General features: G+C 42.0%; 1 protein-coding gene across 2 annotated transcripts; it reads left to right on the top strand.

Moving 5' to 3' along the window:
• Nucleotides 1-7,215: 7,215 nt before the first annotated feature.
• On the top strand, nucleotides 7,216-25,009 carry PGAP4 (post-GPI attachment to proteins GalNAc transferase 4). 2 transcript variants are annotated; one of them, XR_013829151.1, is made up of 3 exons: nucleotides 7,216-7,407; nucleotides 21,071-22,751; nucleotides 23,211-25,009. XR_013829151.1 is itself a non-coding variant. In XM_079927340.1 (2 exons), the coding sequence occupies exon 2, from the start codon at nucleotides 21,148-21,150 to the stop codon at nucleotides 22,357-22,359; it is 1,212 nt and encodes a 403-aa protein (XP_079783466.1). In that variant the 5' UTR covers nucleotides 7,216-7,407; nucleotides 21,071-21,147; the 3' UTR covers nucleotides 22,360-23,212. The 2 variants fall into 2 exon arrangements, 1 of the variants encoding a protein (XP_079783466.1); XM_079927340.1 differs by having other exon boundaries at nucleotides 21,071-23,212.
• The last annotated feature ends 545 nt before the right edge of the window (nucleotides 25,010-25,554 follow it).

Raw genomic sequence — 25,554 nt, 5'->3', positions numbered from 1 at the left:
AGGGGAAGAGAGGTTGGGTGGTGGGTGTTTCCTTTCTCACCAGCAGCTCACAGGGCATCCTGATAGTGGGGTTTCTGGTCTTGCAAACAGCTTACAGGAGAAACTGACACTGACCAGAAGAGGTCAAGTCACTGGTCGAGTACCTACCGCAAGACCTTTTCCCACTCGGGCATCCCTGGTGTCCTTTCCTGAATTCGGATTGAGCATCCTCTTTCTGTTCTGTCAGGTGGTCCTCATTACTGGGCCTTTTACTGGTCTTGCCTCTTGGCACATGGGGCTGACCACTTTCCTTTACCAAACTGAAAGTGACTATGGAGAATGCTACTGTTGACCCCAGGAGGTCAGTGAGGAGGGCAGAAAGCCCTGGTGCAGCCAATATTGCCTAGTATAGGGGTCAAGAGGACAGCACTACAGGTAAGACAGCAGCCAAGACTGCGGTGGTTCCTTCTCATCCACAGGTCCCTTCTGTCCCTGTGTTACCAAACCAAACTTGGGTCCGCTCACTCACATGAAGTAAAGCCAATCTACTGACACCAGATTGTGGTGAAGGAAAGTGCAGCATTTTTTGTAGATACCATACAAGGGGTCCAGGGCAGCCAATACTCAAAACTCCCTGATGGGTTTCAGGTAAGCATTTTTAAAGGCAAGGTGTAGGAGGGAAGTCACAGGGTGTGTGATCAGTTCGTGCAAAATTCTCTGATTGATTGATGGTGAAGTAACAGGGCAGTGTCACAGGGGTTAACATTATCAATCCTTAGGCTCCAATAGGTCTGGGAGCTATGTGCTCATGGTCATCGAGTAGTTAACTTCCTCCATTTGGTGGAGGTTTTAACATCTGTAAAACAACTCAGGAAATGTGCATCAAATACTGTTATCTAGGTACTTCAGGGAGGAACTAAAGACTGCCATATGGCTGATCAACTGTTTACATTCTTACTATTTCTCCTAGCTCAACTGCTATTTTTGTCACTACATGTTCACATCCTTTCAATCATTAATTCTCCTAAATAGCTCCTATGTTATTGCTTTGTTAGATGCCATCTTACTGCCAAAACAATTAGCAATTATTAAGGTGCCTGGTCATTTAAAGTTTGATATTGATGAAGGTCATGGAAACCATCAGACCTATGAGGCAGCTAAAAGAGCTGCTCTCCCAAACTCTTCTTGTTTACTTATGATTTCCCCCATTGTGAATGACACTAGAGATTTGAAGGAGGTAATTAGATATGGGAACAGCATGCTACTGCTAAAGAAAAGCAAAAATGGAAAGATGCTAAATGCATCTATAATCCTGAGTCTAAGTTATGGGATAGGCTAGACATCGTCTGGCCCTATCCAATGTCACACAAGAAACAAATAATATTAAAATTGACACATGAAATGATACATTGAGGTACAGACAAAATGTTAGATTGGGGATGACAACAGTTTTGGAACCCTTCTCCCAGAGTTGCCTCTGAGTTATTTCAAAGGTGTCTTGTTTGCCCAAAACATAATCCAGGCAAGCTTGTACACACATCAGTGAGCCATTTCCCTTTACCCAAAGGCTCTTTCAAGTTATGGCAATTAGATTTTACTCAATTACCTCCTTCACAAGGCTGTAACTGTTTTGGTAATGGTTTGTATGTATTCTCATTGGGTGGAAGCTTTTCTTGTCAAAGGGCTAGTGCTCTTGCCATGGCCAAAATTCTATTGGAAAAAATAATTCCCATGTGAAGAATTCCACTGGAATTACCTAGTGATAGAGGAACCCATTTCGCTGGTCAAATTCTTAGTGCAGTCTGTGATACTTGGCCAATTCCACAACATTTCAGTTGTGCTTATCACCCTCTGTTCTGGGTTGGTTGAGAGGACAAATGGTATTATTAAAACACAATGCTAAATATGTAGAAATTTTTAGCCTCTCTAGATCACAATTTCTGCCCATTGTTTTAATGAATTTGATATCTATCTCAAGTATCTATGTGCTACTAAACATAAGGGTGTTGACCCATGTTTCTCATTTAAAGAAGGCTTCTGTCGCCCAGTGGACAGTGGAACCAACTGGAAATTTTAAACTCAAGTTGACCTGGAATTGAAGAAGATGACATCTGAATGAATAGCTTTCCCAAGACTGGACCAGGTCTGTATTTTTTTTTCAGAACAATTTGTTGATTTGCTATTGCCTTTCTAATTATTCTTCTAGGAGAATTTTCTATATATTATAAACACGTTACCATTTATAACCTGTATTCTTGTATTCTTTCTTATGGACCTCCTTGCACATAGTGAAGGCTTATGCTTGATATTTAATTTAAAGAGCATCTCACAAATGCTTTGGAAAACTGGACATGAAGCATTGTTGGATTGAAGTATTTGGACTGCTGTTTATCTTAATAGGTATTCTAATGGTTTTTGCCTTACTACACACAATAGGAATTCTCAGTTGGTGGTAAAACCCCATGAAATCAGAGGAACTTGCTGCCTTTATGACTTTTTTCCTGGTACTCATATACTGGCCAACATACTGAACCACCCCTCTTTAGATTCTCCTTATAATGACTTTTGTTGTTAGGAATAATTTTAACTCTTGGTTTGGCCTTTTATCTTCTCTTGTGACCCTCATTGCTGATAATGATGCTTTACTGCACTCTTTTGTTTCTACCCTGCAGAAACTTTCTGATTTTGCAAATCTTATTGACTGTTGGATTTGTGCTAGAGCAAACCACACTCATGATGCTCCAGAATTAGTGGATTGACCTCTGTCCTCAGGGGAATGGAAGGCCCTAACAAACAAAAATGTAGGGTTCTGTTTTGGTATCTTTGAAAGCAAGCACTCATCACCTTCCCTCTGGGAGACATGTCCTAGATATTACTACTTTCCATTGGGTTTCCACTGCTCATAAAGGAATACTTCTTACTCGAATCTGGATGTTGACTCATAATACTTCCCTATGTTTTGAAAATATAAATGGTACTGGTAAAACATTATATTACCTTCCATTGCATGTCTGTGCCTATACACTCGTATGATTCAGATGATCCTGAGTTCACTCCTCCTTGGAGTCTACATGACTAAAATGTAACTTCTCACAATGAATCCTTGTGGTAGCACAATGAAATCTATAACAGAACTGGATATTGGGACACGGAGGTACTCCCCCTTAATAGGACAATGTGGGGAATTTATCACAAATCTGTAAAATGGTGGGAAGTTAATTCCACCTACCTCTTCTCTGGAGACTCCCCAAATCTTAGGCAAAATTTTGATCCATAATAAACTCATTTATTACTCCAGGCATATAGAAATATAAGATGTTCTTACAGCCACTTACACAATTCCAGTCAACCAGATTATCATGTACTCAGTGAAGATGAATTTTTTTGACCATGAAATTTCTTCTTTTGAAACTGATAAAAGAATTTCAGTTCAAGAACCTACTTATTCTTTGTCCCTAGAAGGTTCTGGGCATTTTGTATGTGTAGCACAAATATTTACTCAACTTTTCCTACTAAATGGAAAGCGTGTTGTGGAATCATTGCTCTTGCCCTTGACATCACTGTTAGAAAGACCCTTCCCTCTACTGCTCACATACTAAACTTAAGGTCTTTCTCATATCGGTTAAAAAGATCTCGGAGAAGCTGAGAAGTTTATAATTTTGAATATATGCCAACTAATAACCCAATTGTAGACAGAAAGGGTTTGGTCATGCTTTTGCCAGGGCCTTCCTCCCTTGGTTTGGGGTAGAAAAAGCAATACACAATTATCCAAAGTTATGACCAACCCCTTCAATGCTTCTGTCTAAGCATTTGAATATCATGAAACTCAAACTGATAGCCTGGCAGAAGCTGTGCTACGAAATAGAAGGGCACTTAATATCTTGACAGTTCAACAGGAGGCACCTGTATATTACTAGGGGAAGAATGTTGCTTTATATCAGTCAGTCTGGCAAAGTAACACAAGAACTAAAGGTAATAAAAGGTAATATCAATCTGCTGGCTGAAATAGGATACACACCAAAACCTGAGGATTATCTAGATCTCTCTAGTTGGTTACCATCAGGAATAGGGTCATGGTTAAGAACAGTATTACAAACTGGATTATTATTGTTTATCTTAATAATATGCATTGTTATATTAACCAAATGCTTGCTAAAAATTATAACCTCTGTTGTAACTTGCTTAACTACCCAGGCTATGTTTGCACAGTTGACTATGTTAGATGTTCTTCATTGAGACAGACTTTATGAATCAGAAGATTTGGAAGAAATTATTGCTAATGCCTTCACAAGACCCTTCCCCCCCCCACAACTGAGGAACTAGATGGAACCGGAGCAGGTAATCAAACCACTCTGGCCGTGAGCAACTAATGGTGCTCTGTTGACATTTTGTCAGGAAAAATCATGAGCCAAAGGGGGAAATGTGGAAGGAGTTGTCAGTAATAACTCCACTTTGTACTTTAGGACTCCATTTTGTTAGACTGTGAATTGTGTTTACCCTGCTGGGAAAAAAATTATTTGCTCAGAAAGGAATCCCTAAGAATTGTGCAAAAATGTGCCTTAACTAATAACAAATGAGACATCATTGACAAGCCAATAAATTGTAACAGAAAAAAATATATATACATTCCAATCATATCTCTTGGCAAACAAATTATGTAAAACAAATACACTTTTCCATTTCCCTTTAAAATCCCTTGCTTTTTGTTCCCCAGATGGGACACTGTTCTGGTTACTGCTGGAATCTGTGCTACCCAAATTATGATCCTAAGATTCCTGAAACACAGGTTTCTTTGTTTTATAGCCTGCCTCTTTTTTCTCAGATGACACTAACAAACATTCTTCACTCAACAAAACTTTAGTCAGGCTCTTAAATCTTCTCCTAGGTCCATCTGTGCACTTCCCCTTAGGGGAGGAGGGGAGGATATTCTGCAGTGCTCATTTGGATATGGAGTTGGCTTGAGACCTCACTGCTCTTTTAAGAAGTGCCTAGATTTTTGGTCATTTCATTCATGATATGTGAATGAAATAAAAGTTACAAATTATGATAGATCACATCTTCAACTACCATTTAAATTAGCATTTATAATATACTTAGTGAATACTTAATGACTTCACAGTAAACACTAAGTTATCTTGCTCAGCTATCACCTAGTTATGTATAGGATCTTTTATTAAACCACTGTGGCCTATGAAATAAATGATTTTTGAGAGGTGAAGCTCAGCAATGATCTCTCTCAATGCATGAAAGCCCTTCATTAGTAATTACAGACACTTTTCAGGTATTTCCTTTATGATTCTCTTCTACTTTTGCACAGTTTTCTCTCCTACATGTTCTGTGCAATGTGTTAGAATTAAAGGGTAGAACCAGGAGTTTATAATCATTCATTTGTCATTCATTGTGGAGAAGAATTAAGGGAGGAATACAAGGGATGGGAGTGCTGGGGTGGGAATAGGGATATGCGAGATGATCAAGGACAGCAGGGAGCAAGCCACATGGAAATCTAGAGGAAGAATATTCTAAGCAGGGGGAACAGCAAGTGCAAAGGCCTTAAGGTGAGAGTGTGTTTGATGCATTGGAGGAACAGCAGGGCCTGTGTAGCAAGAGGACAGAAGGGGAGGGTGGTTGGATAGGAAGCCAGACAGGAGCCACCAGCCACATCCTGCAGGATCTTGCTGGCCATTGTAAGAACTTTGGCTTTTGTTATGAGTGAAATATACCCAACTCTGATCTGCCCCTAGAAATTATGTCTGGTGCTCTTCAGGAAAAGCATCAGAATCCATAATAGTACAGCCTGGGCCCTATACACAGAAAGCCAGCCACTGACTAACAAATACTTCAATTTATTAAGTGCTGTGCACGTCATCCAGAAGATGCCTTGGCAAATGAGGTCAGTACTAGGCTAGATGCTGTTACTATGTCCTGAGCCTCTGGATAAAAGTTAGGTACTCCACTCCTCTCTGGCAAAATCTAAAAGTAATGGAAGGAGCAAGAAGCTGCATAGTGTAGGGGAAGAATGGTTTTGGAGACTTGAAGCATCCGTAGACAAAAAGACCTAGATTTAAATCCAAACTCTGCCACTTACTAGCTGTGTAACTTATACAAACTCATAATCCCTCTGAGCCTCAGTTTTCTTCACTCGGAATGAAAATAGTAGCTTCCTTATAAGAGTGTTGTGAGCACTAAAATAATGTGAATTATGTGTTTTGCACAGTGCCAGCAAATAACCACTTCATTATTAAGTATTAAGCTAGGCTGACCAGCTCTGGCACTTGAACAAGATCATTCCTTTGGCCAAACCTCAATTTTTCCATCTGTAAGATGAGTATGACTATCTATCTGCCAAAATTAAGTGTTGAGGGTGCTTTGGACTCAAATGAACCACCAAAGCCACTTCTGGGAGAGACTGACAGGTGAGTGGAAAGAGCCACAGACCTACTTCCCATGCGTGGCTAGGTAATTTGATTAGAGCAAACCTTTCTGTTTGTTTGTTTTTAAATTCTGGCTTTTGGAGTGTTGCACTTGGCAAATTACCTTCTCAAATATTTTTTCCTCATTTACAAATTGGGGATGACAGTCTCTAATGTACAGAAGTAAAGTGAGGAATTTTCATACGGTATCTGGCATAATGCGGGGTACAGTGGGGATTAGGGGTGGAAGTGGTGTCCGCTATTATTTTTATTATTGGCAAAAACAAATCTAATGGACCTGAGGACACGGGGAGGCGGAAGGTTTAGCTGGGACGAAGTGAGAGAGTATCGTTGACATATATATACTACCAAGTGGGAAGCAGCCGCATAGCACAGGGAGATCAGCTCGGTGCTTTGTGACCACCTAAAGGGGTGGGATAGGGAGGGTGGGAGGGAGACGCCGAGGGAGGAGATATGGGGATATATGTAAATGTATAGCTGATTCACTTTGTTATACAGCAGAAACTAACACAACATTGTAAAGCAATTATACTCCAATAAAGATGTTAAATAAATAATAATAAAAAATAAGAATGCACATTAAAAAAAAACCCAAATCTCCTCCCACGATTAAGAGAACACGCTTGATGGCCAGCTGGGGCTGTGAACACTGCAGATACCTAATCCTTCCAGCATTTCAACTTCCTTTGCCCTGAGCCTGCTTTTCCCTTTATGCCCATCAGTTGGCGCCTTTTGCCGTCCTTTTTTCCCCAAGCTGGCTTCTGGGGGCTGCAGTCGCTCCCCAGCTCTCAGGTCACATGGCCTGCCAGAGCGAGGGGACTCCGCGCCGGAGCTGCGCCGCAGGAGGTGAGGTTTCCGCGCGCACCCGGCTGCGCCCGCTCTTCGGAGGCCTCAGGGTCCGGCGATGGCTCCTCCATGGGCATGGGCCAGATAGACGAGGCGACACCAGCAGCGGCCTTCAGCGTGCGCAGGGGACGGAGCTGACCGCCCCCACCGGGTAGGTTTCCGCTGCGCACGATCTGCTCAGCCCCCTTGGCATCATGACTGGAGCGCCCACCCCGGAGACGTCTCCAGAGCGAGGGAAAAAGAATTAGGGTTGCTGCAGCTGGCACGCGGAGAGCAATTGCAGGGTCTGGCGCAGCCTGGGAGGGCCTGCGACCCCGGCGGTGTTCTCTGGGCGGGCGGGCTTCGCTGCGGCCCCGCTCGTGGCGGTGGCTGCTTCCTGCCGGAGGACTGCGGGGACCCCAAAAGGGCGTCCCCCGCGCGGCCAGGGCCGGGATCTGCGCAGGGATGACAGTGTTGCAGCGAGCTTGCCTCCCTACCCCTTGTCCGCTTCCGTGGCGCCGCGAGGCCGACAGAAAGGCTGGAGCCGGGCGTGTGCGAGTCCAGGTAAGACCCAGCTCCTGCCCAGCGTGGTCCGGCCGAGCAGCCTAAGGGAGGATCGCCTAATGGCCGCCCGCTCGTGGCTGCCTCTGCCGCGTGTCGGCCCCTCGGGCCAGCCCCACGCACCGACACGCGCGCTGCTGCGGCGTTGGGTTTCTGCGGGCGACCTCGCAGCCCCTAGACCGAGGAAGGGCAACCGGGCAGAGAAGGCGTCCTTCCCATCTCCCGGAAAGACCGGACCGAGGGAGTCAACCCGGCGATTGAGACTGTTAGTTTCTTCCTACGGGTGGGGAAACAGACCCGAGCGCGGTGGGGACACCCCAAGGTCAGTGGCAGACACTAGATCCACTCTGGTCCTCCGCTGACATTCTCGTTCCATGAGGGATAGTTAGGACCACCCCGGCTCGGCTCGCCCTCTTCCTGGCCTCTGGGTGCGGGCGTTGCCAGTGCCGCACTGCGCTCGCAGTATTGGAGAGTGGGTGTAACCCCGGCATCCCCTGCTTGTCCCTTTTTCTACCCTAGGTGAGGGGACACAAGGGCGGATCCAATGATAATCTCACTATGCCGATCATTAGCAAAACCTGCGTGTGTGTGTGTGTGTGCGTGTGTGTGTGTGTGCGCGCGCGCGCGCGTGTGTGCGCGTTTCCCCTGCGTGCGTGTGTGTGTGTGTGTGTGTGTGTGTGTGTGTGTGCGCGCGCGTGTGTGCGCGTTTCCCCTAGAGAACTAAACCTCGTAAGGCGGACTGGCTTTTAGGTATGCATTTCTAGAGTGCACTGCACCAGGTATTTTAGGAGGTGAGAAGAGAAAACCATGTTTGTCTAACATTATTAAAATTAGAATTTTTTAAAAGGATAAGCTTATTACAAAACATTCAGGAAACAGAAAAATGTAAAGGAGAAACTAAAGATAACTTAAAACTTCATCTCCTAGATTGTTGAGATTTCCTAGATATATTAAAATTTTCTCTGCATACACATTTAATCCAGTAACGTGGGCAAAACATATTGTTTCAGTTTGTACGTCTGATTACCCAGGGGGAAGCAAATCTTTTTCCTCTATGTATTGGCCTTTTGCATTTGTGTGTGTGAATTGACTATTAATACTTTTGCCCCTTTTTCAGTTGGAGTGTCTTTCTGTTCCTGATTTTTAAGCGCTCTTTATATATTACACATTAAGTTAGTAATTCTGTTATCTATGTTGCACAGTCTTTACCAATTTACTTAATGTTTTTGTCAGTTTTTCATCTTTGGCCGTTCAGCTCTATTCTTCTTTTTTCTTTATGGTTTCTGCTAGAGTATTTTGCTGAGAAAGGCCTTTACTAACCCAAGTTTGTATATTCTCCTGTATTTTCTTCATGTACTTTTAAGCTTTGGTTTAAAATTTTTAATGTGTAATTTATTCTAGTTTAAGTTGTAAAGTGGAGAGCTAATTACTTTTCCTAAATGGTTAGCCAGTTGCTACAAAGCTATTAAGTTCATTTTTTACCCCTGATTTAGACTGCTACAATTATGGTATATTAAATTATTATATATTTATATCTGTTTGTAGATTTTTGCATGTGTCTATCAGTATATTTTCGTGCCAGTGCCATGTTATTTTAATTACTGAAGTTTTATAACAAGTTTAATATCATATTACCCAGTATCACCTTCCTGGCTTTTTAAAAAATCAGTTTTATTAAGGTATAGTTTCCATGCAGTAAAATGCACCATTTAAATGTATATTTTGATGAATTTTGTCAAATATAACGACCATCACAATAAAAAATTATGGAGCACTACATAAACTTAATGTCATCCTTGCACAGGGGCCATGCTAATCTTCAATATATCATTCCAGTTTTAGTATATGTCCCAGCAAAGCGAGCATTTCCTAGCAGTTTTTATTAGTACTAATTCCAGGTTATCTTTAGAATACTTTGGTCAAATTAACCAGCCTCCTCCTGTTCCACCAAAAGAAACAAATCATGTTTGGATTTCTATAGGATTTTTGATAATTAAGGTCCTGAGAGTAGAACCCCTGTGTGTGTCACGTTCACTATTCCAGTGCCTGGTACAAGACTCAGTATTTGTTGAATTAAACTTTTAACAATGATCATAAAAGTAATATATGCTCTTTGAGAAGTGTAGAGGGCAAAACAGGAAACCTCCATCCTGCATACCTTCATCTCTCCTTCACTAAATTATACTCCATGTTAAAAATAAAATGATCATACTATGTACACTTTTCTACAATTTGTGTTGACATAGTTTGCATTTTTCCCTTAGAGACTTTTTCAAACTGCCTGGTTCGATATAACGAATTACCATAAACTGGGTGCCTTAATCAGCAGAAACATTTATTTCTCACAGTTCTGGAGTCTGGAAGGCTGCGATCAGGGTACCAGCACAGTTGGGTTCTGATAAGGGGCCCTCTTCCTGGTTTATGGATGGCCACCTTCTTGATATGTTCTCACTGGCAGAGGAGAGAGAGGAAGCAAGCTCTCTTCTGTCTCTTATAGGGGCACTAATCCCAGCAAAAGAGTTCCACAAACATGACCTAAATATCTCCTAAATACCCCATCTCCAAATATCATCACCTTGGGGATTCGGATTTTGATATATGAATTTGGGGGGAACACAAACATTCAGTCCACAGCAGAGGTTTAGCTAAGACTTTTTAAATGTCAGTATATTTAAACCTTTCATTTTCCTTTTAATGTCTCCATATCATCTCCATGTGTAATTATCTAAACATCTGTTCCCTATTGCTGGCCATTTCCTTTCCCTGTAGTTTGTCTATCCTTCTCCCTGCCCTGTCCTCTATTCCTCTCCGCCTCTTTCTGCCTCTCTTTCTTACTTACAAACAAAATTGCTGTGAACATTCCTTGTCTATGTTTGGTAGCATGTGTTGGCACTTCTGCAGGGTAGATTCCTAGAAGTAGAATTTCTGTGTCAAAGGAGATGCACATATAAAATTTTTGTAGATACCTTCCCAACTTTCCCTCCAAAGGTTCCACCAATTTATATGAAAGCGCCCATTTACTGTACTGGCCCACTCCCTCTTGAAGTAAATTGGATTGACATTATGTTAAATATAGAGATTAATTTTGGAGAAAGAGACCTCCATCTCTTCTTTCATTAGTGAGACTTCTCAGCTGGGAAAATGTTATTTGTATCCATTTATTACACTTTAGAATGTCCTTCAGTAGAATTTTATAGGTGTGTATATTCTGCATATTTAAAAAATTTATTGTAGATATTTTTGGTTTCTTTATATTTTCATTTTGACTGAGATATTTTATCCCATTGATTAATTTAGTAATTGTCTGATTAGCTGAAGGCAATCAGTGTATATATGTAGTGTGTATAACATTATATATTATTTTTGCATATTAATTCTGTTACTGAACACATTCTGAAAGTCTGTTACCATTTCTAATGGTTTTTCAGCTGATTTTCTTGGCTTCCCAATCCATGCAGAGACAATATTGCGTATTGGTTGAGAACATGAGTTCTGGAAACAGTCTACCTGGATTTCAAGTTTTGCTACCCATTTAAAGCTTTGTTAACCTAGGGTACAAGTTAATTGTGCCTTAATTTTTTTCAGGTATAAAATGGACTTAATAATAGTACTTCTCATAGGCTTCTTATAAGGATGAATGAGATGCTTAGAACAGTGCCCAGCACATAAGAAGTGCTCAGCAAGCACTTCCAAGTAAGTTGATCTCTGCACATTAAATTGGGAGTCTTTGATACTCCCAATTTTATAGCTGAGGAATTGAGACCCATAGAGGTCATTTATTTGCTTAACAAACATGAAACCTTTTCTATGTATAGAATACTGTGCTGGGTCTGTGAGGGGTATCAAAGGTAAATTAGACTGAATCCACTAATGAGGGATTTATAAGGCCAATTGGGTTGTAAATCAAGGGCCATGAAAAAAGCCATGTAAGGCAGCAGGTATCAGGAAAATAGCATAGGCTTTGAAATTTTTCCTGTGTTTGAATTTCCTGCTTTCAACATGGTAGCTTTTTTTTTTTTTCATTGAAATGAGATTAGTTCCATTACTATTTGAGAGTTGCTCTTTTGGTCACAAGAAATATACCTAAGAGTCCAGTACAGAACTTGGTTATGTAGTAGGAGCTTAATAAGTGGTAACTATAAATAGATACAGTCTAAAGTAGAAAGTGACAAATGACTGTCCTTGGATGAAAGTTCATGTAAAGGGCCTTAGCACTTGAGGAAAAAGAGACATTATTTCTGGTTGGGAGTGTTTACCTAAAACAAATAGACTGGCAATTATTTCTCCAGCAAAGATGGGTTTATTTGGGATAGCAGAGAAGTGCAATTCAGGGTCTGCAACCGTGGTGAGTCATGTGCAAGTCCCTGCACAGCAAGGGAAGGCGAGTGCTTTTATGGAGGGGAAAAGAAAGTTGGAGGGCAATAGTAAATAAACAGCCATGGCTTTTTGTTGCCTGAGTCCTTGCCAGGAAAGAAGAATCTTTTTCTTCTTCTTGGGCTCTGCTGTCATCACAGGACAAGAGAGCTCCCCTTTCTGGTCTCCACACTCTATTTAATTGAATTTTCTGTTTAATAATTTTTTACATTTCCTCCTTTTGATGAAGATCTTTCTCTGAAAGCACTGCTGATCAAGTGTCAGGTTTTCTACTTTCAGAGGCTTTTTGTCCCTCAATGTCAGGAAATAGCTTTCCTGGGTACAGTGTCTCATATCGGAGGGAATAGATTAGGAATCTATTGAGGTCACATGTAAGTAACAAGGAGGGGTAGGAGGGAGAACTCTCAGGCACTTTTCATAAAAAGTCTATATGTTATCAAGATCATAGACATTAGAGATTACTTGAAGTGTTGTCATTTTCAGTGATTTGGTAACAAACTTCCAACAGGCCTGGTCTGGATATCTTGAGAAAGCGGTCTCATCAGATGCTTCAGTTCTGGGAAATCTTTACTTTCAGGTCACCAGATGATGTGCAGGTCCATTCAGGGTTTTATGCTCTCTTTAGGTGTGTCACATGTATCCAAGAGTCTGTTCCTTGGAGTTTGGCAGCACAAGGGTCGGTTTACCTGATAGGGACATTTCCAGTGAGGTTGAAGAGAGAGTCTTTCTGGAGGTGACTTTTTCAATAGACAAAATCTCCAGGTTGCAAGACATGATGCTTAAGGTTTTCATCTCCCTAGAGTGCACTGTGAAAAGATTGCTTTACCGCACATGGATATTTTTAATACGAGCAATAGGCCTCTACACTATTGCAGTAGCTCTCCTTTTATCAGTTGTGAGTCAAAGGAAGCAGGAGCCGAGTTCATTGGGTGTCCTGGGACTGTCTCAAAGTGTAAGAGTTTTTGAGTTATAAAAGAAGTGGCTCTTACCCACTGGACCACCAGGGAAGTCCCTCCAATTGAATCTTAATGACCTTAGTGCATTTGACTAAACCAGAGGATTGAGGGTGGTAAGCACAGTGAAAGTGTAAAACTGGCCAAACAGTGCAGAATTGTCAAAGTACCTGACCAGTAAAATAGCTTCCTCAATCATTATGACGTTCAAGAGGAGTTCCCTAAGTAGGGATAATCTTTTCCCAAAAGACATTAGCCAGAGAAGAGGCAGCAGCCCGTCTGCAAGGGAAGGCTTCAGTTCAGTATGAAAATATACAGACCATGTCTCAAACATATTTATATCCACAAAATAGAGGAAGTTGTATGAAATCCATTTGCTAGACATCTAATCATCTGTTAGACAGTTTAAACTGTCCAGGAGCATTACGAACAGACTTCCTAGTACTTCCCACTTGTACTTCAACAAGTGGTACAGTGAGGTGCAGGCACTTTTTGTAGCCTTGTTAATGTTTCCCCACCAATACTGATTCATGAATGTTATCATTTTGTCAGTAGACCTATGGCTTAATGCATGTACAGTAGTGAGGAGTGGGAATTTCAGTGTCTCTGGTAGGATTGGGTTATTCTTTGGTCCTAACCAGAGATTTCTCTTTTTATCAAATCAACAGTTGTTGAATTTCTAAACTTGTTTTTCCTTTTCAGAAGCCAGTTGTTGGACTTCTCTAGCCAGTTTTTCTAAGTTACCATTTGGGGAGCCTTTGGACCATGATAGAGGTTTGGCTGCTGAGGGTTTCTTTAAGGGCAGCCTTTTTTTGTAGAAATGTCAGCAAGGTGATTTCCCTTAGCTTCCAGAGAGTCAAGTTTAGAACGCCTCAGAATCTTAATAGCTAACATGCCAGGTAAACGTATTGCACCCCAAAATTTCTAAACATAGGAGCCATTTTAAATTTTATTTCTGCTTGAAGTAAGGAAGCCACGTTTCTTCCACAACATTGCAAAACCATGAACTACTCTGAAAGTATATCTGCCATCAGTATAAATCTTTGGCAGCTTTGTTCTTGGCTAGAAGTACAAGCCCTTTTAAGAGCATATAATTCAGTTTGTTGGACTGAAGTAGCCATAGGTGAAGATGCTGCCTCAACAACATCAAAAGGAGTTGCAGTAGCATACACAGCACAATATTTGCCATTGTCACTTTTTAAATAAGAACCATCGGTGAACCACAAGACGTCAGTGTTACAAAAAGGATTTTCCTGCAGATCATCATCAGGGGTCAGGAGGTGATTTGTCAGTGGTAAGCGGTCGTGAGGGACTTCATCATTGATGTGGGGGGAGAAGAGTAGCAGGGTTAAGGTTATTACAGTGTAAAAGAGTTACGTGAGAAGCAGTTAACAAAAGGACTTTATAGGAGGTGAGGCGGCTAACTGAGAAATGTTGAGAGTGAGCACCAAGATTGTGGTTCCATTGTCAATTAGGACTGGAAGAGATTCATCCCCAATCTGGAGAAATGTTTCTCCAATTCTATTAAGTGGGAAGATTGGGAAGAGACCCTGTAGTCCTCGCCCCCAGCCCCATTGTTGAGAATTCAGAGGACATTGGAAAGACTGGTTAGAGGGCAGAGGTGCTGAAAATGCTTAAATTTGTAACAATCTCTTTTCTGATGTCCTGGCTGTTTGCAACTAAGCCAGGCCCTCAGGGAGTGGCTTGTAAAGTACTCAGTCAAACAGATAGCTAGTGGGGAGCAGCTGCGTAGCACAGGGAGATCAGCTGGGTGCCATGTGACCGCCTGGAGGGGTGGATAGGGAGGGTGGGAGGGAGGGAGACGCAAGAGGGAAGAGATGTGGGAACATATGTATATGTATAACTGATTCACTGTGTTATAAAGCAGAAACTAACACACCATTGTAAAGCAATTATACCCCAATAAAGATGTAAAAATAAATTAAAAAAAAAAAAACCCTACCGGGGTGGGCGGGTTTTGCCTTTTCCCTCAGCACTGAGCCCTGGGGCTTCAGCAATGGAGAGTGCTCACGTACCCAATAAGAGCAGCTTCCTTGCTAGTCCTGTTGGTCTTATGGATGTATTGCCGCATTGGTTTTCAGAGTTACGTGTTTGGGGGCCTGTCCCTCAGGTGGGAGTCTTAAAAGTTGGGGCTCTGGGTATACCCTTCACTCCTCAGGGAGCAGCTGGTTGTTGGGAGGTTGGTCCCAATTGTCTGGCACTGTGCCAGGGGTGGGGTTTATGGAAAGAGCATGTCTTAGCCTTTCCTGACTGTTTTGACATGGGTATTTTCTCATTTGCCTGATGTCACTCAGCTAGTTTCTGGATTTCTCTCAGAAGGAATTTCTCCTCATGTACATTCGATGTGTCCATGGGAGGAAGGAAGATAAGGAGGCTTCAATGTCACCATCTTGGTCTCTCCCTGAGTTTGCTTACTCTTCGCGCGCGCGCGCGTGTGTGTGTGTGTGTGTGTGTGTGTGTGTGTGTGCGATCTTGCCGCATATTCATACTTGCCTTGGAATAGGAAATAAACATTCAGTAAAAACATATAGGCAAAATACATTTTAACCATGCAACTGTTAACCTACAATCACTATGTATTGGGTTGACCAAAAAGTGCCTTCAGTTTTTAAGTAAAAATAAAAGACACATTTTTTGTTTTCACCAAGAACGTTATTGAACAACGTGTTCACTCTTTTGTTCCACTACCTTCTACCATTTGTCAGGCAACTTCATAATTCCATTTTCCCAAAACCTTTTATCTTTTTGAGCAAAGAACTGTTCTAGGTACCTTTTACAGTCTTCCAGGGAATTGAAATTTTTTCTCTTAAGAGAATTTTGTAGAGACCTAAATAAATGGAAATCCGAAGGTGCAATGTCTGATGAATACGGTGGATGAAACAGAACTTCCCAGCCAAGCTGTAACTGTTTTTGTCTAGCCTTCAAAGAAACATGCAGTCTTGCATTATCCTGATGGAAGATTATGTGTTGTCTGTTGACTAATTCTGGACACTTTTTGTCGAGTGCTGCTTTCAGTTGGTCTAACTGGGAGCAGTACTTGTTGGAATTAATCGTTTGGTTTTCCGGAAGGAGCTCATAATAGAGGACTCCCTTCCAATCCCACCATATACCCAACATCACCTTCTTTGGATGAAGACCAGCCTTTGGTGTGGTTGGTGGTGGTTCATTTCATCTGCCCCACGATCTGTTCCACATTATTGTACAGCATCCACTTTTCATCGCCCATCACAATTTGTTTTAAAAACGGAACGTTTCCCTTACATTTCAGTAGAGAATCACATGCGGAAATACGGTCAAGAAGGTTATTTTCACTTAACTTACATGAAAGCCAAACATCAAAGCGATTAACATAACCAAGCTGGTGCAAATGGTTTTCAACTCTTGATTAGGATATTTTGAGTATGTCGGCTATCACCTGCATGGTATAATGTTGATTGTTCTCAATGAATGTCTTGATTTGATCACTATCAACTTCAACTGGTCTACCCGACCGTGGAGCATCGTCCAGTGAGAAATCTCCAGCATTGAACTTCACAAACCACTTTTGACACGTTCCATCAGTCACAGTACATTCTCCATAAACTGCACTAACCTTTTTTTGCGTTTCAGCTGCGCTTTTACCTTTCTTGAAATAATAAAGCATAATATGCCGAAAATGTAGCTTTTTTTCTTCCACCTTCGGTATTAAAATGGCTACACAAAAATTCACCAATTTTGATAAGTCTTTTTTTAAATGCACACTGATATATGACAGCTGTCACATACAATCTAACATTGTTTCGAATGAAGTTAAAGACAAAATGCTACTAGACCCATCTTATGGAAAAAACCGAACGAACCTTTTGGCCAACCCAATACTTTATATTTTTGCACGTAGACCTAACATTGCAATTAAAAAAAAAAAAGTAAACCAGACTGAGACCCTTAGGAGGATTTTTTGCGGGGGAGGCAGATATATTTCAAAAAACAACATGAATTTTCTACAATTAAATACAGAAAATATACTGGTTTTCCCAAATGAATAATTTGATATGTTAACACTTCACCATAAAGAATGTATACCACCTGGATGGGATCCTAGCGTAGGAAAAGGACATTAGCTAAAAACTAAAGAAATCTAAATAAAGTGTGAACTAGTTAAAAAAAAATAGAATTAGTAGCCTCAAACTATAAGGCAGTTACTTTGTGAGTTTGCTTACTTTTAATGGGTACTTAGTATTCCATTCTTTGGAGGTACCATAGTTTATTTGACTCACTCGCAACTGATGGGCACTTGGCAATATTTTGCTCTTACAAATGATGCTACAAGTCATTTCTCACACATGAGAATATATATCTAGGAAAGAATGCTAGAAATGGAATTGCTGAGCATTAGTGTGTTTTGTTAGATATTTCTAAATTAATTCTACAGAGGTTGTGCCAATTTATACTCCCACTTTGCTAATGCAAAATACTTGAGTCCTTGTTTAGTAGGTCCTAAGATAACACAGGCCAGGGTTGGCCCCTCTAGGAGATTGTATTACAGGATGAGAAAAAGCTATCTATGTGAAGAGACAAGGAAGGTGTGGGAATAAGAATGTTCCAGGGTAAGGGAGTTGCATGAGCAAAGACCAGGAGATGAGCAAGAGCTTAGCATAGTTGATGTTCGAAAAGAAGGTCAGCATGTCTAGAGCTGCCCTGCTCACTGGCCGCATGTGGCTATTAAGCACTTAAAGTGTGGTTTGTCTGAATTGACATATGCTGTAAATGTAAGGTACACGCTGGATTTCAAAGACTTAGTATGGAAAAAAGAATGCAGAATACCTTATTAATATTTTTTATATTGGTTTCACGTTGAAATAATAGTTTTGATGTGTTGTAGTAAAATATATTATTAAAATTCATTTCATCTGTTTCTTTTTACTTTTTTATTGTGGCTGCTAGAAAATGTTAAATTACATATGTGGCTTGCATTATATTTCTATTGGACAGTGCTAGTCTAGAGCAGGGGTTGATAAACTATGGGCTGCAGGCCAGATTTGGTCTACAGCCTGTTTGTTTGTTTGTTTTCCTGCAGCCTGTTTTGATGTGGCTGGAGCACTAAAAAATAGATTTTACATTTTTTGAAAGAGTTAAAAAAAAGAAATAGTCTAAGAGGAATATGTGACAGAGACAGTGTGTAGCCCACAAAGTCTAAAATATTTACTATCTAGCCCTTTGCTAGTCTAGAACATACAGAGAAAAGAGGGCAGTAGAACAAGATGCCAGGGGAAGGCAGCGTCCAGATCATAAAGGGCCTTTTGTATCACGATACGATGTTTAGATTTTATTAAAAGAGCAATGGAAAGGTAAAGAAGGGTTTTAAGCAGGAGAGTGACATGATCAGATTTATATTCTTAAATGATAATTGTCTACGTGTGTGCATGTGTCACATTCTCGCTTTACCAAAAACTCACTAGAATAGGGTATTGAAGGAAGTTGGATGGTAGTTTTACACCAAACACTGAACTCTGCATTTCCACCATAATCGCATTGTCATCTTAGCACTTAATATGTGCCTGGCATTTTCTGAGCTGTGTGCCTTATCTTATTGACTGTATTTTGTTCCTTCTTTAAGTGGTTACAGCTCTCTTGGGTAATAGCAAGGGTAGGGAGAACAGTGTGAGCAGGAAGCCACCTAAATGACTCCATTCCCAAGATCAGCTAAGGTAGAGTGTGAGCTCAACCCAGTTTCAGCCCTTGGCTGCCACTGGAAGTGATGTGGAACTGGCGAGGCCATGGGGATGTGCAGACACATGATTTATTAACTCCATTGGCTTGAACATCACAGGGCGATGCAGCAAGTCTGCAGGTCTTTGGAAGTCCGCATAACAGCAAACCTGGGGTCTCATACTACTCAAACCTCTCCCTGCTTATTTCCCTCTTTAATACTATCCAGATCTCTTACTAGTACTGGGCTAGTCTCACCTCTGGGGTCCCACAATATAATCTGCTGCTGTTGCTGAAATGAGACTTATCTCTCTACTTCCTTAAGTTACTATGTCATCATGCCGTAGAGAGAAGTTTGGTATTCTACACAACTCTAATGGCAAGGTAGGCTAACTGCTGTAATAATAAGCAAGTCAAAAAATCATTAGTGGCTAGAAACAACGGTTTGTGTATTACTCACAACACAGCCCACTCTAGGTTGGGCGGGTGCTGGGAGGTGAGCTGTAGGAGGGACTTCTGTTCCAGGCAGTCATTCAAGGACCCAGGCTCCTGCCTTGTGGTGGCTCCTCCCTCCTCTAGATCCACCAAGGCTGTCCAGCCAGCAGATGGAGAAAGAGAGTCAAGAAGGCACATCTGCTCTCAACCACGTTGTTCCAGAAGTCATAACTGTCATGTTGCTCACATTTTACTGGCAAGCCCTAGTCACATGACCCCACCTGGAAGAAAGCAGGCTAGGAGATGTGGTCTTTCTGTGTGCCCAAGAAGGGGAGAATGTAAGAGAGCACTAGACTGCACCACAACAACCTTGTATGGTACCTGGGCAGTCCTTCTTCAAGATAGCTCACAAGCTAGGCCATTTCCTTCCCAATATGTGCAAACTTTATTATGCTTCTGAGGTAAGAGGTTTACCTTTTATTCTATAGACACCGTTTAGTTTGGCATTGACCTTAGTGGAGTTATACTGGCTTTGTCCTTTTAGTTCTGTTTTTGGGTGCAAGTCTGTTTTCCCTCAGATTATTAGACCTACTTACTCCTAAAATATTACTAAGCTTGTACATATAGGGAGATTTTATATTTTTATATATATATATATATATATATATATACTTTTTTTTTTTGGCTGTGCCGTGTGGCATGTGGGATCTTAATTCCCCAACCAGGGATCGAACCCGCACCCCCTGCAGTGGAAGCGCAGAGTCTTAACCACTGGACTGCCAGGGAAGTCCAGCTATGGATATATTTTAATGGCATTTTTATTCTGTATGATTTTGCTCTGTAACACATTTAATCTTCACAGTAACCCTGTGAGATAGGTATTATTATTACCTCCATTTTAGAGGTAAGGAATGCAAGCTGTGGAGCGGTGAAGTGACCTTTCACCGACTGGCTGAGCTGGTATTCACTCCAGCATGTGCCTCACCTCAGGCTTGTACTCTGAGAGATGATGTCACACTACATTCCTTCCTGGACCAGGCTTGCAGCAACTTTCTGTTTCATCTTCATCTCTGCTACCCTCTCCCTACCTCACTGAAACGCTGCTTATAGATCTTCCTTCAGATATTTCCTCCCCTCCCAAAGTCTGGGGCTCTAGAGTTCTCTTGAATATGGGGGAGAGATCCTTTCTCTCACTGGTTCCCATGGCAATTCTGTAAATTATAAAACGGAAGAACAATCAGGATTAAATTAACATGTAATTTTAAGTATAGTTGCATGAGGATAGAGAGATAGGAATGGAAGATCTTGATAAAGACATTTCAGGGAATCCTAAATAGTCCTTTTCTTGTTTGGGATGTACAAAAAAGTTTTCAGAAACTACTATGCACCGTTAGTCCACAAGTACTTACAATGTACTTACCTTGGAACTTACTTTAAATGCGTCTTTCCTTTGTGCCTTTCTTTTTTGCGTCTGTTTTAAGAACCTGTGGCTATGTAGCTGCTGAATTGAAGTAATGATTTTGCTAGCCTATCTGGTGACGTTCTGGGACACTGTAAACCTTAACTAAGCATCTGTAGGTGTGAAGACTTGGTTGGATGTACCAAGGTTTCATTACTCATAGAAATGATCAAAGAATCCCAGAGATCATTAACAGATACAACCAAAGAAGAGTATACTGGAGAAAATACTTAAGTCTCTAGTAGCTACGGAGCCTAGAATTAGAATTTCTGGTTTGACATGTGCTGAGTTCCATCCCTGGATTTTTTAAAGCCCTGTACCATTCTTTACTTTTCTCTCTTTAGGTTTGCCTTGCACTGATTTTGGCCTGAGGTCCAGGATGGTTTGTTCTTGGGACCAGACCTGACCAGAAGTCGACCTCATGAGCACTTCAAGCTCTCCAGCTGCCATGCTCCTCCGGAGGCTGAGGCGGCTCTCCTGGGGCAGCACTGCTGTCCAGCTCTTCATCTTAACGGTGGTGACCTTTGGTCTGCTGGCCCCCCTGGCCTGTCACCGGCTTCTGCATTCTTACTTCTACCTGCGCCACTGGCATCTGAACCAAATGAGCCAAGAGTTCCTGCAGCAAAGCTTGAAAGAGGGTGAAGCTGCCCTCCACTACTTTGAGGAGCTGCCCTCTGCCAATGGCTCGGTGCCCATTGTCTGGCAGGCCACTCCCCGCCCCTGGCTGGTCATCACCATCATCACTGTGGACAGGCAACCTGGCTTCCACTACGTCCTGCAGGTGGTGTCCCAGTTCCACCGGCTCCTTCAACAATGCGGCCCCCAGTGTGAGGGGCACCAACTCTTCCTGTGCAACGTGGAGCGGAGTGTGAGCCATTTCGATGCCAAGCTGCTGTCCAAGTACGTCCCTGTGGCCAACCGCTATGAGGGCACTGAAGATGACTACGGCGACGACCCTTCGACCAACTCGTTTGAGAAAGAGAAGCAGGACTACGTCTATTGCCTGGAATCCTCCCTGCAGACCTACAACCCAGACTACGTCCTGATGGTGGAAGACGACGCCGTTCCAGAAGAGCAGATCTTCCCAGTCTTGGAGCACCTTCTGCGGGCTCGTTTCTCCGAGCCGCACCTCAGAGATGCCCTTTATCTAAAGCTCTATCACCCCGAGAGGCTCCAGCACTACATCAACCCAGAGCCCATGAGGATCCTGGAGTGGGTCGGTGTCGGCATGTTGCTGGGGCCCTTACTAACCTGGATATACATGCGGTTTGCCAGCCGGCCGGGGTTTAGCTGGCCCGTCATGCTCTTCTTCTCCCTGTATAGCATGGGGCTGGTGGAGCTGGTGGGCCGGCACTATTTCCTGGAGCTGCGGCGGCTGAGTCCTTCCCTGTACAATGTGGTCCCTGCTTCACAGTGTTGCACCCCGGCCATGCTCTTCCCTGCCCCGGCGGCCCGGCGGACCCTCACCTACCTGTCCCAGGTGTACTGCCACAAGGGCTTCGGCAAGGACATGGCACTGTACTCACTGTTGAGGGCCAAGGGGGAGCGGGCCTATGTGGTGGAGCCCAATCTCGTGAAACACATCGGGCTCTTCTCCAGCCTTCGGTACAACTTTCACCCAAGTCTGCTCTAGCCTGCCAAGAAATGCCTTTCTGAAATTGGCCACTTCTTGGAGATTCAACTATTGAGCTCTTTATTTGGACACGGTTGCTTGCCGATATTTCATTGTTTTAGGGTTGCTAGGGATATAGACACTGGGATGGCTGAGGAACATACAAGTCCAGAACCTTGGCTTTGGTAACTCTCTGGCAGGAGCAAGCTGTTCACCGTGGGTCCAGACCTCTCGCCCTCCACACAGCCACACTGCCTCATGCAGTCTGACCCACCCAAAGAAGGGCATTTAAACACCACTTATATTCTCCAGTTGTTTTTCACTCTGCTTCACGACAGAGTTTGTGACTGCCAAAAATATTGTACACAGTGATATGACCAGTTTAGGATTTTAAGCGTAGAATTTGGTGAAAGGTGAGATTCTTTTGCAATGATTTCTTTCTCATTGGGAATAAGAATGGATGTATGTTTAGAATATATGTCCCAAGAGGCAGGACCACGTTGATAGATTCTATTTGTTTCCTTGACCTGGAGTAATAAAAGCCGCGCAGGGCCCGGCATCTTGGAGGCAGGTGACCCGGCTTTTGTTACCTGGCGTTTTCTTTTCCACACATCTGTAGTGCACTGATAATCAATGTTGTCTGTGAGAACTTTAAGGCACAGCAAGATCTGAAATCACCTTCTGGATCCTCAAAGTCAGATTGCTTATGTTTAGTAGTGATTTAATATTGAAGATTTCTATCATAATCTGATTCTTTGAAAGTTGGACATTGCAGAATGATATAGAATGGGTGAGCTTTTTACTAATAGCATATCCTTTTCCCTAACTTCGCTGGCTAATCATTCACCTTCACTTCTTTTTCTTCTATGTAGCATGATGTTATAGAAGAAAAAGCATGGACTGAAGTCAGAAGACCTGAATTTTTATTTCAGATCTCTGTTAGATCCCAGTGGTGTGAACTTGGGCAAGTCATAAGCACTCTGCATCTCAGGTTTGTCACCTGTAAAATGGGGACAGTGATATCTACTTTTTTACGTTGCCTTGAGGATTAAATGACAAAATGTATGTAGAACACTAGCAAGTGCTTATCTCACAGAGGGCACTTGGTGAATATTAGTTCTTCTCTCTCCTATAATAAGCATATGAAACTCAAGTGTATTTTGGATAAAGGTATTAATGATGTTATTTAAAGTATGATATGGGGCATAGGGCTGACACCTATGGAGCAGTTGTTCCAGACCAAACACTGCTAGGATAAAGGCTGACTTTTCCTTGTGACTTCGGAAGGATATGCAGCTCAGGATAAGAATTGTTCATTCAACTGGCAGTGATCTGAGACTCCTCTTGAGCTTATTCCAAGACTAGCATCTGAAAACTACTCTTCTCAAAAGTTACAAGTAAATTTCATTTGACAATACTTATCACACCAGTGGCCAACTGTCCCTTTGTGGGGATGGATGATTATATTAGAGTGCAAGCAGCTGTCCAGTTTGTTTCAGTGCCACATCTTCCCTTTGCTTTTAAGTTTCCACAGTGAGCTAACATCTTGGGATCTGCTCGAGAACACTGAGAGAGTAACAGGGGTTCATCACCACACTTTATAGATGAACAAACAGGCCCCGAAATATTAAAGGATTTCTTCAGGTTCACACAGCTGAACAGCAACAGAGAGGACTGGAATGTAGTAGATTTTCTGACTTCCAGCCCCTGTACTTTTTTCTTAACTGCATTCATTTTATAAATATCTATGTAGTCAAATTCTCTTTTGTGAAATCTGATTGTAACCTGGACTAAATAATGTCTCTGTAAGCTAAGGTGGTAAAACCTCACTGTGGTGTTGGTCTTGGGGAACAAACAGGTATCAATATGTGTTGTGTTATTATAGTGAGCTGTTATGTATCCCCCAGGAATGTACAAAGTGACTAGAGCTACTAGATTACTTATTGAGATGCTCAGATTCCACCCCTCCATCCCTCCTCTCCCAGTAACTGGTTCAGCCCCATGTTTGAGAATTGAACCACCCTCAGCCTAGAATTCATTTGAGTTTGTTGCATTAGTGATTGGATCTCCTCATGAAAAGTTTGTGTCCAATGACAAAACATGTAAACTGGCCAAGCCCTAGATCAGAATCATTGCTGGTTTCCATATCTGCTCTTTCTAATTCAGTTGTCTACCACACGCAGACATTCCTTCCCCTGACTCCTTCATTCTCGATGGCTAAAGTCATCTTTGCCTTGTCTTATTTCTCTACCTACACACTAAGACATCTTCCCCCGTTGATCTTAACTAGAGTCTGCCATCCTTGGACATTTTCTGCAGAAGCAAACATGCTACCACTTTTATCCCTACCCACTTTCTAGATCACCCTTCCTTTTGTCTCTCATTCCTAGAGTCCAAATTGTGTGTGTTGTCCTGGATTAGGACAGCTGACAGCTGTCTCTCATTTAATTAAAGCTGAAGTCTCTCATTTAATCCTAAGCAGAGGGCTAGGGGAGAACTGAAGTCCCCTTCCAATATCAAGGGACATAGTTTACCAGGAGGGTAAAGGCCTCTTAACAGTCCTGCATACTTTTCAGAAGTTAAATTATTGTCAGGCCTAAGAAGCCCTATTGTGACTGACTGTATTTGCATAGACTTATCAGTTCAAATAAATGCACCCATTTCACCAAGTCATCCTGAGAAAACTGGTCGTTCTCTTGTTTCTACAGATGAGTTTTTCTGATGTGGTGAATAGTATCGAACACACACACACACTCACGCTATTGTGGGGTGTGAGCCATTCAAAAGTATGGGCTGTTTGCTTAAAAATTCGTAAGTGAATCTTGTATTTCTTAAATGGAAGCATTTGAATTGTGCTTTCTTTTTTTTACAAAAAAAGTGGTGAGAATACTATAGTGCAACTGGAGAATACAAGTAGGATGAATATAATGATAGGATTAATTTATTTTACCTTGGATACAGTCCTCATTTGGGGGAATTTATTTAATTGGTAACTTAATTTAGGTAAAGAGGCATTCTCTTTGGATTTGATTACTGTGGGATTTTTATATACACTATGATGCATTGTGAATTACTGTAACACAATATAAAATTGGGTAATTTTAAGTCACATGATCCATTTGGATATTTTTATCCCAGCTACAATGAGTTTGCTGAGAAATGCTCATTAACTGGCACTGTTTTTTTTAGGTTGGATTTTGTTTGGAAAAAAACCCT

The sequence above is a fragment of the Stenella coeruleoalba genome, assembly GCF_951394435.1.
Source record: "Stenella coeruleoalba genome assembly, chromosome: 7".
In the NCBI taxonomy this organism is placed as follows: Eukaryota; Metazoa; Chordata; class Mammalia; order Artiodactyla; family Delphinidae; genus Stenella; species Stenella coeruleoalba.
Note: the sequence above shows the minus strand (reverse complement) of the source record. Positions and strands in the feature narration are given on the sequence as shown.